This window comes from Ceratosolen solmsi, unplaced genomic scaffold (genome assembly GCF_000503995.2).
Source record: "Ceratosolen solmsi marchali unplaced genomic scaffold, CerSol_1.0 scaffold11, whole genome shotgun sequence".
NCBI lineage: Eukaryota > Metazoa > Arthropoda > Insecta > Hymenoptera > Agaonidae > Ceratosolen > Ceratosolen solmsi.
The window spans coordinates 14,813,359-14,831,247 of record NW_011948416.1 but is presented as its reverse complement, the minus strand read 5'-3'; the positions used below and the strand labels follow the sequence as shown (position 1 = coordinate 14,831,247).

The 17,889-nt window shown below is 24.6% G+C and overlaps 3 protein-coding genes across 3 annotated transcripts; 1 reads left to right on the top strand and 2 right to left on the bottom strand.

Moving 5' to 3' along the window:
- Positions 1 to 1,553: 1,553 nt before the first annotated feature.
- On the bottom strand, positions 1,554 to 3,639 carry STUB1 (STIP1 homology and U-box containing protein 1). Its single transcript, XM_011496020.1, has 4 exons — positions 3,445 to 3,639; positions 3,172 to 3,370; positions 2,622 to 2,968; positions 1,554 to 2,122 (listed from the first exon to the last, which is right to left on the bottom strand). Exons 1-4 carry the CDS (start codon positions 3,559 to 3,561, stop codon positions 1,880 to 1,882), a joined length of 906 nt encoding a protein of 301 aa, XP_011494322.1. The 5' UTR covers positions 3,562 to 3,639; the 3' UTR covers positions 1,554 to 1,879.
- Positions 3,640 to 5,616: 1,977 nt separating this feature from the next.
- On the bottom strand, positions 5,617 to 7,015 carry LOC105359412 (nucleoside diphosphate-linked moiety X motif 6). Its single transcript, XM_011496019.1, has 3 exons — positions 6,625 to 7,015; positions 6,011 to 6,522; positions 5,617 to 5,927 (listed from the first exon to the last, which is right to left on the bottom strand). The coding sequence occupies exons 1-3, from the start codon at positions 6,803 to 6,805 to the stop codon at positions 5,757 to 5,759; spliced, it is 864 nt and encodes a 287-aa protein (XP_011494321.1). The 5' UTR covers positions 6,806 to 7,015; the 3' UTR covers positions 5,617 to 5,756.
- Positions 7,016 to 10,661: 3,646 nt separating this feature from the next.
- On the top strand, positions 10,662 to 17,837 carry Setx (probable helicase senataxin). The gene is made up of 15 exons (XM_011496018.1): positions 10,662 to 10,865; positions 11,072 to 11,185; positions 11,287 to 11,430; positions 11,510 to 13,905; positions 14,656 to 14,933; positions 15,052 to 15,311; positions 15,378 to 15,474; positions 15,561 to 15,725; positions 15,800 to 15,948; positions 16,045 to 16,177; positions 16,257 to 16,374; positions 16,443 to 16,590; positions 16,665 to 17,083; positions 17,146 to 17,356; positions 17,659 to 17,837. Exons 1-15 carry the CDS (start codon positions 10,800 to 10,802, stop codon positions 17,773 to 17,775), a joined length of 4,815 nt encoding a protein of 1,604 aa, XP_011494320.1. The 5' UTR covers positions 10,662 to 10,799; the 3' UTR covers positions 17,776 to 17,837.
- Positions 17,838 to 17,889: the final 52 nt, after the last annotated feature.

The following is a 17,889-nucleotide window of genomic DNA, read 5'->3' as shown; positions in this document are numbered from 1 at the left end:
ATAAAGTATTAATGAAATGTATATGATCTCAACTAGTAAAACTATATCAAATGAATTCACAAATATTCACTACCATTTTCTCGACATTAAGTTATTTGCATGTATTCGTTTCTAAAACAAATGGTACATATTGCGAGATGATGAAGAGCAAGCAATGAGAGAAACAGAAGACCTAAGAGGGATATGGCAACTAAATGTGCATAAGCAATATATAAATACAACTATACTGACAATGTTTAATTCGGTTTCGCGATGTGCTTATCATTATTGCAAACCGATTATTATTACCTATTTTATCACATGAGAGCCAAGCCATCTTATATATGAAAAACTTGTTTATATCGTGATTTTTGGAATTATCAACTAAATCTTATATGGTTCTATTTGGATATTTAATGTACAATTTATTTATATAATTATTTCAAACATTTGAGAAACAAGACAAATTAAGATTATAACAGAAATATATGAATTTAATATATATGTATAAACATACGGTCATTTTTTACTGAAAATCATGTTACGATATTTATTACCAAATAAATAAATATTCTTTACTCATTAATCACTTTAATAATGGTATAAAAAATCATAAAATAATGTATTTTTCATCATATATAATAAAACATATAAGTAATTTTCAACAAGACATTAATATAGTCGACCAAAAATTATAATTAATATTTCAAATTCTGTTTTTAATAAAATAATTCAAATTAACAAATAATTGATTGTATTTATTAAAAAAAATAGTATCACAAATATTGAGCAAATAAAACTTTGATTATCAGATTATTTGGCTATACTTTGGAAATTCCAAATTTTTTTATCGTATTTATTTAGTCCTTGAAAGATATATTTTCACGTACCAATATTAATTATTATAACAATATTCAATTATTAAATTAATGTTTTAGTTTTTTATTTAGCTTCAGTTAATTTTAAACATTTTTCTAAATTATATAAAGTTCTTATATTCTATTACGGTTCAATATTAATTGATAAAAAATACGTAATATTTTATACATAAAATAAACAAAATATAAAAACAATTAAAAAAATCGATTTTACTTTAATTTACGATTACAAAGAAAATGTTTATTAAAAAACGTCATCAAAGTCAACAACAATGTTCTTAATTATTAATAAAATTGTCTATACATCTATCGACGTATAATTATATCATAAAGTATGATCAACTTGACTTGCTTCTTACAAAAAAAAAAGGATTATTAAGGATTCTTATTACATCTGTATTAGTATTATCATATTACTTGCCTACAATCTTCAAAATAAATACATCTTTGAAGTGCAAAGTATATGAAATAATATTACTTCTAGGATTAAGTCAATCGATTATATTGTACTTGCTCAATTAAGACCATATAAGACAATAAAGTGAGAAAGAAAAAAATTATACTCGTTAGATTGCAATAAAATCAATAATTTGTATTGATTACTAATTATACTAATAAAAATTTTAATAAACCTATAGAAATGTTTGCTTAAAGAAGAAATTCCCAGGTAAAGTATTGATATAATTATTTTATTATTCTAATATTAAATACGCACTTTTTAAAGCGCGTAATAATTTTGTAAAGTAATCGATATCACCACTATCAAACGAATGAATTAATTAAAAATAAATTTCTTATTATATCTTATACGTATGGATTCGGGCGGAAACTTTACAACACTTTAAAATTTTTACAAATGTAATTTTCATATTTAAAAGGTATAAACAAAAATATGTTCTAAGCGTAATTTTTCCTTTACATTATTATGGTACAATGTATAATCAACACTAAGGGCAAAAAATAAGCCTATTACGTAATTACAGTTTATTAAAATAAAGATTTTGTTGTTCCTTGCTTATTACCTAGTAATCAAGAGCCCATTCGTTTTCTTGCAAAAAAACATCTACCACTTCTTTCATTGCCAGATTTGGTATAAGTTGGTCTTGTGTCAAACGAACGCGTGTGACTGGATCAAAGTGACCTACTCTCTGAAGATGTTCTTCAATATCTTTCCTTTCATAAGTTATACCACTTGGTGTTATCACAGGTTCTTGAAGTATTTCAAAACTGATTTTACCGCACAGATAATCGGGTACTTCTCGTTTCTATAATTCAAACAATAACTAAATTATTTAAAATTTGTCTGCGTAATAATTTGGATTTAGTTATTAAACAATTTAATATTTATTCAAGGTATTACTTATATTTTATATATACTTATATTTTACATGTATTTTATTATATCTTCATTTATTGCTTTAATAGAAAAAATAATTACTTGAAAGAATATTCATGTTTGTAAATGTGCTACGTACGTACATTTACTTAATATAAATTATATGTACTGTCTGTAAATTAAACGTAGTGTTTAATATTTCTCCATACAATATTATTAAAATTAATAATATTTAATAGATTAATTTTTGCAATATCATCAAATAGTACTGATACAAATATTTTTCTTATCAATTTTTATCATACATAAAAAGTTAATATTTAAATGAAATTAATATATAAAGAAAGATATACAATGTATCTATATATTCAAGATTTTAAGTTATAAGAATTAGTTGGTGAAATTTATAATATTTGTACATAATTTACCCTTCGATTATCATCAACTTTGGCAAATAACTCATTTAGTCGACTAATAGATGTATCTCTTCTTTCTTCGATCTCTAATCTAATTGATGCCAATTTAGACTCACTCATAGAATCTTCATCCCTGTATTCATTGTTTTCATCTTCTCCTTGACATTGCTTTTCTTCAAGCTGTGATAAGCTTTTTTCTGCATCTAGAACAATCAGTCGGTTTAAGTATGATTGAAGTTCAATTTCTTGATTAATTCTCTGTTCTTCTTTTATTTGAAAGCGTTTTTTTCGAGCTTGTCGGAGAACACTTGTTATATCATCTCCATAATTTAATTTCTGTTCCTTGGCTAGATCCACAGCTAAACACAGTAATTTTTTTAAAATAAAATTTTTCCTTTTTATTTGTCAAAAGAAATATCAAGTACATTACATAAAATTATATGATAATTATTTTAAGATTTGGCTTTGTATACTTTTTTAAATTATTAATTATATTTTGTTTTTAATAAATAATATTTGAAAGCTAATAAGTTAATATTTACAATATCACAAGATTTTGTACCTCTTTGAAAATGCTTAATGGCTTCGTCAAAAAGTTCTAAACCTTGTAAAGCTAAACCGAGGAAAAAATGACCTTTTATGAAACATGGATCAAGATCTAAAGCACGCCGACAATCTTGACAAGAAGACTCCCAGCGTTTCAATTTCAAATACACTAATGCTCGATTTGTAAAGTAAGGTGCTTGATTTGGATTTTTAATCTAGAAGTTTTACATATATAAATAATTATATGTATAAAAATATTTATTACTTTATTATCGAGTATACTACTTACAATAGCTTTTGTGTAACAATTAGCAGCATCCTCATACTTATGTAGACTAAATAGACGATTTCCTTGCTCCTTTAACTCCTTATCCGTAAGATTAGCAGTAGAATACATTTTACTCATTTTTATAATAAGGGTGCATTAATGATAGTTTATATTCCAATGAAATCGTATTGTGCACGTGTATATATATATATATATATATATTTTTTTTCTTCAATACACGATCTTATTTATAATTGTTTAAGTATGAAACATACTTTTCCTATTGTTATAAATAAAAATAAAGACGTAAAAATGTATTCTGAAATTACTTGTTTGCCCTGTAACATGACCAATTTACTGAATTCTCAGTTTTATAAAAATTCGATGAGCATTTGTGCTTTTATGTGCTTTTTTCATTACTCTCAATTTGTTACGAACTTACGATTTAAAAGTCAATTGTCATTATAAACTACACCTTTTCCTTTTTGGTTATACATAATTGATAAATAATACTTAGGTCTTTAAAACTAGTTTCAGATTAGTGATCAGATATCAAATATAAATAGTAATAAAGTATTTTTTCATAACCATGAATTTAATCATTGATAAAATGTTTTTGTCTGGACTAAGATGGACAATCATACAGTGGCGCCTCACGTTCGTAGGTTCTCTCTCGCTCCCAAGCATGTATTTAACAAATATCTATAGCAAAGATTCATGAAAATATTATTTTATTCTGATAATTTAACCATCGATGTATTATAACAAAATTATATTTAATTTTTAATTATTATATATCGCTAACAGCTGCTGTACACAATTATGAACTAACGATGACAAATTTTTAATACCAAATATTGTTTCTATATCCTACTGACCTTAATTTATGAAATAATCTTATAAATAAAATATTATCACAAATCATTATTTAATTAGATAAAAATTTCTTATATTTAATTTAATTATTAATTTTATATATTATTTTATTAGTTTTAAATAATACTCTTGGGGTAAGTAAACAATTTCATAATTGATAGGGATTCATTCTAATAATAATAATAATAATAATAATAATTTTATGACAAAATAAAAATGTTATAAAAATTTTTAAATAGATTTAATGTAAATTGTGCCGAAAGAAAATTGATCTATTATGCATGCAAATGCGTTTCGAATTAGTATAATAGACCATAATCGTAACAAATTAACATACTGGCAATTGATAATGTAAAGTGGTTGAATATTATTATTATGTAGTTACAAAATGTAAAGTATTTTAAAAATACAAATAAACTACTATAATTTTATTTTTACTACTTAGAACGGTTTTTTTTATAATGACTATTTTACTTTAATTAAGAATTCATATTAAAAATGTAAATATAAATCCTACGTTATTGAAGTACAATTTATTGATCTAAACCAACTGATAATACCAAAAGAAGTGTCAAAAACAACTGAAATCTGAACAATCTCTAGTCTCTGACAAGATTAAGAACAGTTTGGTTTGATACCACTAATCCTTGTATACTGGCCAATAAAGATATAAGCTAATTCGTATGATTTAAGCAATTTTTTCAATATTACTAAACATTTTTCTTAAATAAATGCATTTAATTTTATCTGAATTTATTAAAATCGATATTTACTAAATCATTTAAGTATATTATAATTATCATTATCTAAGCGTCAGTCAAAATTAAATGAAAACATTCTTTACCATTTATTTACATAATTTAAAAATACACATTCTTTAACACATTGTTATAATATTTTATATACTGATGATATTATATACACATTTTTTATTGCAATTTTTTGTTCAAATATTATTAAATAATTCGAATAGAAATTTTCATAACTCGTAAAAATTTTGTATTAAATTCATTATTTCAAATCAACATTAAATAATAGTTTAAGTTTAATTTTATAAGTATTATAAGTCAATTTATACAAATTTAACTATAATTAATATAATGTAAAGTAAAACAACAAATAATTAATATAATTTAGAATTTAAGTAATTAATTAATTGATTTAGTCGCAGCCAAAAGTGATAGCTTATAAAATATTATAAATATAATGATATTAAACCATAATTATTTGAAATTATATGTATTCCTAGTATCAAACAACTTTTATATGTAAAAATTATGAAAAAACCTATCAAAATTTATACTAGTTCAGTATTAAATATGTCAGCCAAAAGTTTGAAATTTATATATTTCAAATCCTCCAGGCACTAATATTGTACATTTTGTACTTCTTTCGACTATTACATCACAGAATAAAATTGGTCTAAAATATTTAATATATTTAAAATATTTATATTTTTAAGAGTCGTTTGTATCGGAAATACTAAAAATACAAAGAGGCTTTTTAGTAAGTGGATGTATAGCCTTTGTAACGGTCAAACCCATACGATGATTAATATATTCCATAATTTTACTTGCTAATAAACGATTGTTTGAATGAACGTGGGGATGAGTGATAAATTCTTCTAACTGAAAATTAATATCTTTGGTTAATATTAATATGCCATACAATTATTGTAAATTATAAAAGAATGAAAATCATTAAAACTAACTTTCATCCATTGGCATTCACTAATTTCTCTATGACATTTAACAATATTAAATGTTTGTGGTACTAAGCAACAAATGGTATAAATATCAGAGCAACCAAAAGTAGAATAATGAGTATGTCTAATAGCCAATAGACATTTAAATTTAGCTATAACTCCTGTTTCTTCGACTACTTCTCGTTCTGCAGCATGAGCTATATCTTCTTCCAATTCTATATATCCTCCTGGCAGTTTCCAGTTTGAAGTAGAAATACCATGTTTATCTTTGACAACAAGAATTTCTTTAGTTTTATCATTTAAGACAACTGCACCCACACCAATATTTGTGTGGGCATAAGGTGGCACATTAGACATTTCAATGTTTGATAGCCATCGATAAAGCATCGCTCGATCTTCTTTGGCATGATGAAATTTAAAGCCTCGTTTAATTAGTTCCGGTATCCAATAACTCTGAGATAGATCAACTTGAAACCATACGGTTCTTCGTTTATCTTTTATCCATTGATCGAGCGAGACTAAGAATAAAAAATAAACAATGAGTTTGAAAAGAATTGTCAGCGATCCAAGATAATACCATTGGGAATACTATAAAAGTAAAGAATTAGCATTAGTGTGACCTTCAAGTCGTTTTGAAAATATCTCAGCTTCGCACGGTTCGAGCTTAGAATCAACGGTTATTCCATCATAACGATCCGATTGTCCGCGAAATTTATACAGCGGTTGGGTCATAGTCGTAAAAAGCAATTTAACTACTTGCATATTTAGACGATCAGTTGTTTTGGTAAATTTAGTAAACATTAATCCTCGGTCTTGTAATTCGATATAACGTTATATAGGCATACAGACTCAATAAAAAAATGTAATGTGTTATATGCCATCCACACCCTACGTAAACACAAATATGTCAAGAAACAGGCAAATTTGTTATATTCTCAATAGTCATAGCTAGATTCATTGGTTCTTGCTTTCTGATAGCTTTGACAAACGAAAGTCATTGGTGCAAATGATGAATTTATGCAACCCTTATATAAGTATTTACACGAGTGAACAGAAGATACACCTAATTGTCGCTTTATACATCCAATCTATTTTAATTCGTTTGCTTAAAGCGCGAAACGCAGATTTTTTGAACTAGCAAAAAACTAAGAAACTGCTACATAGTTCGAAACAAACAAAAAATATTACCCTAAAAATTATTCTTAAGAAAAACTTGAGTTCGAAAGATCTGTAAATTTTATTTTCTTAAAGTAAAACTAATAATAATGTATTACCAAGGATATCGTTGTTATCCAGATTAATACATTTATTGGTATTGGTTTAAGTTTATAGTAAACATACAATGAATTAATGGTCCCAACGTAGTCCCACACTATTGCGCTGCAAAACATGAATATATATATATATATATATATATATTGTCTTGACTGTGGAATTTCTACGGTAAAATAGTAACTAATTAGTTGTACTAACTAAATGCACAATAATACATATTTGTTTAAATTCTGAAATTCAACAAGATTTAAGTTGTTGAGAATTTATCGAAGTAAATATTCTATCTCATAAGTTAGGATATTGCGAATCATTTCTCATAAGATAATAACAACTTACTTAAAGTAAATTAAATAAGTAATAATAATAAATTATTCTCTTATTTATTAATTTTATAGCATTTTTACTCTTACAGATGGTGTTTTCTTTTACAATCAAGTTCACAAATATATTTATCAAATACATTGCATAATATTACGTTGCGCTTAATAAAGATGTACCGACCATATTTATGTATTTAAATAAATCGAATGCATTACAATGTTATAAATGAAATTTTTATTATTGACTTAATAACGTACTTTTTTTATGATATACTTAATTAAGCATGTTTTTATTTAATTGCATATATTCAATTATGTAGTACGGACTTTTCTACGATCCGTCAAATAAATAAAATTGATGGAAAGTGAAATTAGTTTTTTTTTTTTTTTCAAGAATTGCTACACTATTATTCTATACTAATACTTCAATTTTGTGATTTTATGAAAGAGCATTATTTACAATGTCACTTATAATAGCACAATTTATTCTCGTTAGATAAAACCGTTAAACTGATGATAAACTTTATGAAGTACTATTAAGAAAAGTAAACTAAATTTTATAGTATAAGTAAATATAATAATATATATGCAAATAATAGTAATAATAAAATAAGCAAAGACTGTTTATTATTTTAATGAAGTTAACAAAAAGCTTTTATAATAAATATAAAACGCTGATGTATTGTCGATACTTGTACTTTGTAATCACCATCAAATATGGCTTAAAAATGAATCAGTGTTTCGCTTATTTTCCGTAATTATAATGTACAACTTATATAATATGTGAAATTCTTAACATTACAATATTATAATCGTCACAAAAACTTTTCAATATTGAGATTATTTATTATTTATTTTGTACACTCTAAGATATATTCTAACATAATAAATGACACATTACATGGGCTAGCCTTTTAAGCGAAAATAATTCTAAAATTACTGATTGTGTTATAGTATTAAAATTGTATTTTCTTAAATATATAATTACTGCCCATTTCTTGTAGGAATATAATGAATGTAAAAATATAAATAGTCACAAAAAAAATTATGTTAATGAAGATTCTAGTGTATTAAGTACAAAATTACATACGAAAGATGTATATTATAGTTATTTACAAATACTCCAATGTTTACTAAATTAAAAATTTTACGGTACTCTAAACAGTTACATATCATATTTGACGAGCCTCACTATGTTAATTAACAATTTCTTCTTTTACGTAATAAAAGAATTTGAAATTCATGAAGTTATGAAAAATATCAAAATTTTAGAGAAGAGGGTTTTTCTTATAATATAGCATGGGTCATAATAAAACAAATTTTAATTTTAAATATAACAAGAGCAAATAATGTTTGTTTTTGCAAATGAATTGAAAATAGATAGTAGTGCGTTAAATTGTAAAATAATTATTTGTTTCTGTCTATTTGGAGAATTATATTAAATTAAAAATTTTCTTATAACGATCATCAATTTTTCGAATAGAAAAAAAAATCGTATACTTCTCTATAATCGGATTAATAATGAATTATATTTTCCAAAAGTATGAGAATTAAAAAAAATTTTAGTTGTTTATTATGCTTGCCTAATAAATAACATGTAATGTAAATCATAAAATAATCTTTTCAGTTTTTAACATATGCACAATAATACAACAGATATCAATATAATCGAGGTATTATTCAAACTTGCATTATATTACTTAAATACGAGTTACACAGTAGTGGAGGACAATTTGTTTACAGTAACATACTTTAGATATTTCTATTCACTTGTACTTTAATTAAATGCATATTCATATAATTAACTTAATATAATTATGGACGTGTATAATATATATAATATAGTATAATATAGTAGTAGTAATATAGTATAGCACAATATAGTATAATGTAATATAGTATAATATAATATAGCACGTGCGTGCGCATATTTTAATAAGTAATTGCAATTGTAATTTTATCGAAATACATAATGATAATAAAAATATGTATTAATTCTAGTATGTTCAATGATTCAACGATATATATATATATATATATTAATTGCTTAAATTTATAAATAAATAAAATAAAATAAATTATGAAAATCTCCATTTTTTTTAAAAATAATTTTTATATTGCCAAAAATAAATAAAATATACAACGCAAAATTTACGTGCAATATGAAACAATGAATTAATAAATTCTATTTACGTTATAAATATATTCTACAAATCATATATTAATAAATAAATATTTATTATTTTTTGAAAATTTGTTATAATTAATAATATTTCATTCGTACATATAATTTTCATATAACCAAATTACATTGTGATTATAATGTGAATAAATAAATACTGTAAGCATACTTTCAGCATTCCAAGTATCTGTAATTTTATCCGCGAATCATAATCATCATTTAATATTATACAATGTATTGTAAATACATTGTAGTATAAAATATATATAATGTAGGTTACGATAGAAGGAAATATTTGATGCATAATTAAAATGTTGTGCTTAAAACGATCATTAAAAAATAAAACTTTATTAACGAGTATGGAAAGTTTTAAAATATAGCTATGATAATATAAAGTTTGAAACAAATGACAAGGAAAGCTTAAAAACATCTTTCAGATAAATCTTTTATTACAAAAACCAAACAAAAACATTTCATGGTCAGTTATGTGAAAAGGTGGAGCATTAGAATTGATTAATAAACAGGCTGGGTAACTTGAAGTAGAAAATTAAAGTGATCCATGGCAAAATGTGAAAGGCAGTCTTAAACGGTGACAGACTGCGCTCACTTATAACAAATAGTGTGCCTACCAGAATTCATTCTCAATTTCAAATCAACACTGGTAATCGCAAATCAACGCACTCTTTTGAACTACACTGAGCTCAGTTGAATCATACTTTCGTCTTAATACGATTCTTTATGTAAAGTATTCATGTCAAATACATGTTAATAATCCCAACCGCCAATAATAGAAAAATACGATTATGATAAAACAATTCGTAAATTTAGGTAACACGTACTATATATTCGTATGTATGTAGTGTATGTACGTCTTAATTAGGCTGCGTACGTTTAGTGTATGCACGAGCACGCGGGAAAAAGAGAAATGTACAGAATATTACAATAATTACAATAAACTTCTAATTCGAAGGTGTGATATCAGTGACAACATTCATCGGCTTCTCAAAACTAATTGTCCATGGAAGTTGAAAGAATTTTGGAGCGTGTTGGCTCTAAAAAAGAAGTAGTCATTGATAAAAATTTTGTGAGTTTTTCATTTAATGCTCATTTAAAAATTATTTGTTTAAAAACCTTTCCAAGACCTTATTTTACTATATTTATAATAAATTATGTATCTTTTATTTTCACTATACTTATAGTAATATAAATATATTTTATACCGTAAGAACATAGATAAATCATATACCTAAACGCTTGAAATATTTAATTGTAAACCATTATTCTTTTTAGTTTTACTGTGGACGAATGAAAGAAAACGATCTAATATGTCTCAGTTTATTAGTATCAAGAGAACATTGTTTATTTACGAAACTGCTAGATGGTTTATATGTAACAGATTTAGGGGTGAGTAATTTTTCTATATTTTATATATTTCAGTTCATAAAATATAGACATTTATATATAAGTTAATCTAACATGATAAATAAAAATTTTTATATTTATAGAGTTCCAATGGCGTTTATATAAATGGAGTTCAAATAAGACCAAAAAAACAAATTCTCTTAAAAGAGAAAGATTATATTGGTATTGGCTGTGCTGAAATGATAAATTTAAATGAATCCATGTTTGTATATAAAGTTAAAAGTAGGGTAAGAAATTGATTTAAATATTTATTGTCAATATTAATTATTTATATTATTTTATTTATACTTATTTATTATAATTTAGAAGGTCAGTGACAAGAATCTTAAAAATATTGATTCTGTTGATTTAAAAGAAAGTAATCTAGAAGAATGCTCAAGGCTTGTTCTAAAAGAACAATCTAGATCACGCAAATCAGATAGCGTAGAAATATTAACTAAAGTACCCAAGGCAACCATAGAACATAAACTAATAATTTCCAATTACAATCATAATTTATATAATAATACAGATGAAAATGATATCAACATAGTTGAATCCAGTAATATGAAAAATTCATTAGGACAAATGGATGAACATCCTCTTGTACAAAAGAAAAATGTCAATACTATGAATTTATATAAAAAAGATGATATATCAAAAGAAGCATCTGAATGCTTGAATGCTCTTGATTACATAAATACAAATGTTGAAAAGTTGCATTTTGATAGAGTTCCACAAGTATTACTGTCTAAAGGCATCGATGTAAAAGAAATACAAAGATCTAATGCTTACAAAAATAACAATGAAAATATGGAATTAGATTTAGTACCAAAAGTATATAGTCTTACACATAAAGCCAGTGAAAAGCATTTGAATGATAATATAATACTAGAAAATATTTTTTTTGATAATGTAAATATTAAGCAAGAGTCACACAGTTATATCAATCCTAATAATTCAGTTTCTATAAAGCAGGAACCTGATTTAGATTGTTTTTCACAAATCGATCTAGTGGAAATAAACGATGACGAAGATAGTATATTTCCATTTTCACAATTATTTGATAAATCCGTCGTTAAAGAAGAACTTGAAGAGCAAGATAAGTTTTTACAACAATCATCATTATTTCTAGATGACGATGACGAAAACGTTATAACAATTTTGGATAGCGATGATGAAAATGCTTGTGATATAAATAAATTAACTGACTTAGGGTTAAAAATAAAAAATGAACCAGAATTTGAGTTTCCAGATATGACAGTGCCTACAAGTTTTGCATCAAATAATGTTATGAATATTTCTCCCGATAATATAGATGCGCTTAGTGATAATATATTGAAATCTAATATAAAGCTAAATGATAATATTGCAAATAACAAAATGACTAATGCACTATTAAAAGAACAAGAAGAATCTACACCACATCAAAAAGTATTACCTGAAATATTAATTTGCAAGAATGCAAAAATTCCAAATAAAACTAAAAACAAAGGGCTTGAAATTATTGAACCACATTTTATGAAACCTAAGTTAAAGGTTGTGAAAAAAGATAAAAATAAATCAAAAAATAAAGAAAAATCTGAAAGCAAACATGATAAAATAAAGAAACATTCTTCTGATTCATCAAGCTCTTTTATAGAAAAAAGTGTAAATAAAGAATTATCAAAGGATAAAATATACGAGAAAGATACAATTCATTCGTCAACAAATAGTTCTGCTAAGATTAGTCGTAGTAATAAAGATAAAAAGCATATAATAACGAAATGTAAGAGCACTTTGGCAGCAAATTCCAAAAAGTACAAATATCCAAATAAAAGAAAAAAACATAATGAAAGTTTTAATAAAAGTGATTCCAGCTCAGTTGAAAATGTATCGATGTATTCTGAACCACAAAAAGAAATTAGATCTGAACGTAAGACCACGATAGTAAAAGTGAAAATTTCAACAAAAACACGTGGGGATATGTTATATGATTCTATGCAATCATTAAAGCCACGTATAAAGAGTAAAAAATTAAGTTCTACTAAAAGAGAAACATCAAATTCTTCCAATAAAGCATCTAAATTATCTTCATTTGTTATTCCGCGACGTCAGGTACCACCATCCTCTATATCAACTAGTGATTCTGTCCTCGGTGTCAATGAATCAAGTAATCCGCAATCAAAATCTTGTAATAAGCAAACTATTTCAATATTATCAAATACAACAAACTTAATCAATGTTTCATCGACTGTATCTAATCTTAACAACAATAGATCGCCATCCAAAGAACAAATTACGGAAGATAAAAATATGCATTCAAAATTACAATCACTAAAATCTTTATTAACAATACCTTCTTTACATAATAGAACTCAAAAAAAAGTTTCATTCAAAGAAAACATTTCTTCTATTCGAGAATTTGGAATTGAAGAAGGCAACCGATTAAGAAATATTAAAGAGGGATTGTCCATTAGAAGTACAAAAAAAGATTTTTTGGAATACAAAATAATGGAACTAAAAATTGAAGACTTTTTAGCTCGTGTATTTGATTGGGAACCTATATGGCTTGAACAGCAGCAAACAGTAAAAGCTTTACCACCAATTGTAAAGAAAGAAGATATGCATGAATTGCCAAATCATTATAAATCTTTTGAAGAGTATTACAAAAAAATGGAGGTGTTATTATTATTGGAAACATGGCAGCAATTACTCAAAGAATATGAATGTACAGGTAACAGGTAAGCATACAGGCTATATTATTTAAACTAGAATTTTAATACACTTAAATGCATGTATTATAAATATAAAAGTTTTTTATTTTATTTTATTTTTTTTTAATGTAATATGCAGTAAATGTGTATAATTTTATTAATTAAAATTGTTTACGTATTATCTAAACTTTTATGTCTTATATATATATAGTTTTAATTGCAAGGAAGTCATAACTTATTAAATTTATATATTATATTATTTGCAGTCTTTAATAAAATGACAAAATTATTAATAAAATCTCATATTATATAACAATATTCTATTAAATTTAATACAAACACTTGAGAATGAAATGAGTATAAGAGACATAGAACGATATTAATAATTGATTAAATTAATATTTACTATTTCTATCATCAATATTCTCAAAAAACGAAATATTATATGAAACTGTTTCAAAGTTCTGTTGTCTAGTAAATTTAGAAATATATAATAATTTGAAAAATGTAAAAATCTAAAAATAATTAAAAATAAACTTTTTAATACCTAAAATGTATACTAATATTAGTAGTTTTTTATTTAAATTTTTTAAATCACATTAACATATATTTTATATTTCTATACAGTAAATATTTAATACATAACATATAAACTTCAGCATTTCAAATTATTAACATATAATATATGGAAAGTAAAATCAGAAAATATAACTAAAATAATTTTTGTAAATTTCACAAATTTGAGAGTTTTTAAAAATAATATAATTGATGTTTAAGGTACAACTCATCCATTGTTTTACCATGTAAACTTGTAAGACATTCTGTAAGACAGATGCAAACACCCAATGGCTTTGGATATTCGACGCTGCTTATAAACACAATTGTTTCAAAAAATCAATTGCGATTACAAAATCATCCAGTTTATGGTGATATGATAATTTTGGAATATGTAATCAAAGAAGGTGTTGTCCAAAAAATGCGAAGAATATTTGCTTATGTGGTACAGGTTCAACAGCAAAATTCTTTGAAATTTTTAAAATCGAACGAACAACTTTGTAAGCAATTTTTTAATCATTTAAACATGATTATTATTTTTCTATTATTTTTTTGTTATATTCATATGATTAATATAATAAAATATATCTTCTAATTATTACTGTTGCTGTAATCAAGGTAAATATGTCACCAATCCTGATGCTCTTTTATCATACACTGTACAAACGAGAAAAATTGATGAACATACAGTACAATTTGATCAAATTGCCAGATTGCGAAGTATTATGTACATGAGATCTCATTTGCGATTAATTCAAAGCTTGCAATATCTACCTCATTCTTTACTTCGAGATTCGATTTTAAAAGTTGATATTAAGGAATTTCAACTTGAGCCAGTAACAAAACAGCAGATTTATGACTATCAACTTGTAACAAAAGTACGTGAAAATTATTATAAATGTATACAATATATTTTTATTTATTAATAATAACCATAACTTTAGGAAAAACTTAACGAAAAACAAGTAGAAGCAGTTATTAAATTTACAAATGCTTCTATAAAATTAGAATCAAAAATTGGCCTCCTTAATGGACCACCAGGTATGTATAGTATAAATGAACTTAAATATTTAAGTACAATAAAAAAATTAATATACAATATATCAATATTTTTATGTTCCATATAGGGACTGGAAAATCAAAGGTCATTGCAAATTTAGTTACTCAAATACTTTATGGAGATGGTAGATATGTTGGAGGACGACCTTTCAGAATTTTAGTTTGTGCCCCATCTAATGCTGCTGTTGATGAGGTTGTATTACGTCTTCTTGAAATACGAGGAGCAATTAAAGGTTTGATTTAATTGTAATTGATTGTTACATATTATAATAAAAATAATTAAATAAATGGTCTATAATATTAATAGAGCATAGATTTAAAATGGTAAGAATTGGACGAATTGAGTCAATGCATGAAGAAGTTAAAAAAATATCTGTAACCGAATTGGCAAAACGAGAAGCTCAAAAAATATATTTTAATCAACGACCCAAAGGTTCAGAGAATGTTGAGAATAAGGCAATACTTTAATTTGTTTTTGTTTGAAAATGATTAAAATTTGTTAAATAATTATCAATGTATTTTTTTAATGTAGTATATTATTTCTAATTTTAGAAGTATAAATTAAAAACTGATATTAATGCACTTGAGTTACTTCTGGCTAAGAATCCTGACAATCAAATGTATAAAAAAGATCTCAAAGATTATCGTGCTAAATACAAAAATTTAACTAATATAAGTCCAGTAAGTTTATAAGACATGCATAATTTTACAAATATATATTAATAATTCATATCACATTTATTATATGTCTATATAGGAAGCAGAAGCTGCAGAATTATCTAAATTACAGAATTCTGCAAAAATTTTAATTTTACAAAAAGCAAACGTTATTGCATGTACATTGTCATCTTGTTATACTAGTCAAATGGAATCTATTTTTAGGTGAGCCAATGAATTTGATTATATTTTTTAATTTTGTATATAAAGTAATAAACAATGTTTATTTTCAGAGGATATTCCAATAAAATCACAATCTGCATTGTAGATGAAGCTACACAGTGTTGTGAAGCTGAAACATTGATACCATTAATGTTGGGTGTGAAAAATCTTATTTTAGTTGGTGATCCTAACCAATTGTCAGCTACTATTATGTCCACTGTAAATTAAATTTTAAATCCATTTAATTATTATATATATATGAAAATCACTATACTTTAATTTATTTCAAATAGGAAGCAAAAAAACTTGGATTAGACAAATCTTTATTTACAAGGATAAAAATGAATTTAGAATCTCAATATCAAGATGTTACTGAAAATTGTAATGATCCTATAATAATGTTAAATGTACAATATCGCATGGTCAACGATATATCTTATTGGCCAAATCATTATTTCTATGGAGGAAAATTAATGAATGCTGTAAATAATAAACAAAATTTCCCTTTTCAACCATATCGGGTTCTAAATCTTGATGCTGTACAAGATGACATAAAATTTTATAACACAAGCGAGGCTGTATTTGTTGGTAACTTAATAAATTGTTTAATGACGTATGCTAAATTGAGCTCTTGGGATAAAAAAATTACCATAGGAGTAATTACACCATATCAAAATCAAAAATCACTGATTTTATCGACAATAAAAGAATAGTAAGTTATTTTAAAAGGAAAAATCCTCTTTAATGCTTATTTGTTATTACTTTCATTTTTAGCACGAGAAATATATCTGCTAATATAAAAAATAAGTTTATAACAGAAGTTAACACTATTGATAGTTTTCAAGGTCAAGAAAGAGATATTATTATTATGTCATGTGTAAGAAGTAGTGGAATAGGATTTCTATCAGATCAACAAAGATTATGTGTTGCATTGACACGAGCAAAATATACTTTAATTATATGTGGTAACTTCACCACATTTCAGGTAATTTGCTACCGTTGTATACAAAAATACCATTTTATATTTGTATTTGCTATTTCAAGCTTTGATAAAATATGTTTAGTATTTTTATTGCACAAAATATATTTTTAATTTGAATATTTAATGTTCAATCAATCGTGACTTTCTGATCTTATATTTTAACTATTACACTTTTTTTATTGATAATTTCTTTTTTGACAAGAAATCGTAAATAAATAATTTGATAATGATTAATTTGATAATGATATGAATAAGTTTTTGAATTTTTATCATAAAAATTTTGTATCATTTTTTATTTGTTTTAGAGAGATAATGCGTGGAACAATTTATTACAAGATGCATGTTCACGAGAGGTTGTAGCATATTTAAATACAAATGCCAAACCACATGATATTAAATATCACGTTATAAAGTTAGATTAGAAATCAAAATTGTGTTTTCAGAGTATTGGAATGAAAGTCTGTAAGCTTATATTATTGTTTTTTATATTTTGTTTTTACATTATGTTGTATTATTATTACATATATATATATATA

What these genes read in the sequence shown, in the direction of transcription:
- STUB1 (XM_011496020.1), bottom strand. Translation starts at nt 3,561, where the DNA reads ATGAGTAAAATGTATTCTACTGCTAATCTTACGGATAAGGAGTTAAAG. An exon ending in CATTAAGCATTTTCAAAGAG is followed by an intron (nt 2,969 to 3,171) that starts GTACAAAATCTT and finishes TACTGTGTTTAG; the next exon opens with CTGTGGATCTAGCCAAGGAA. An exon ending in AAGTTGATGATAATCGAAGG is followed by an intron (nt 2,123 to 2,621) that starts GTAAATTATGTA and finishes TTTGAATTATAG; the next exon opens with AAACGAGAAGTACCCGATTA.
- LOC105359412 (XM_011496019.1), bottom strand. Translation starts at nt 6,805, where the DNA reads ATGTTTACTAAATTTACCAAAACAACTGATCGTCTAAATATGCAAGTA. An exon ending in ATTTTCAAAACGACTTGAAG is followed by an intron (nt 6,523 to 6,624) that starts GTCACACTAATG and finishes TTTTATTCTTAG; the next exon opens with TCTCGCTCGATCAATGGATA. An exon ending in GTGAATGCCAATGGATGAAA is followed by an intron (nt 5,928 to 6,010) that starts GTTAGTTTTAAT and finishes ATTAATTTTCAG; the next exon opens with TTAGAAGAATTTATCACTCA.
- Setx (XM_011496018.1), top strand. Translation starts at nt 10,800, where the DNA reads ATGGAAGTTGAAAGAATTTTGGAGCGTGTTGGCTCTAAAAAAGAAGTA. An exon ending in AACTAATATAAGTCCAGTAA is followed by an intron (nt 16,178 to 16,256) that starts GTTTATAAGACA and finishes TATAGGAAGCAG; the next exon opens with AAGCTGCAGAATTATCTAAA. An exon ending in GTAACTTCACCACATTTCAG is followed by an intron (nt 17,357 to 17,658) that starts GTAATTTGCTAC and finishes TATTTGTTTTAG; the next exon opens with AGAGATAATGCGTGGAACAA.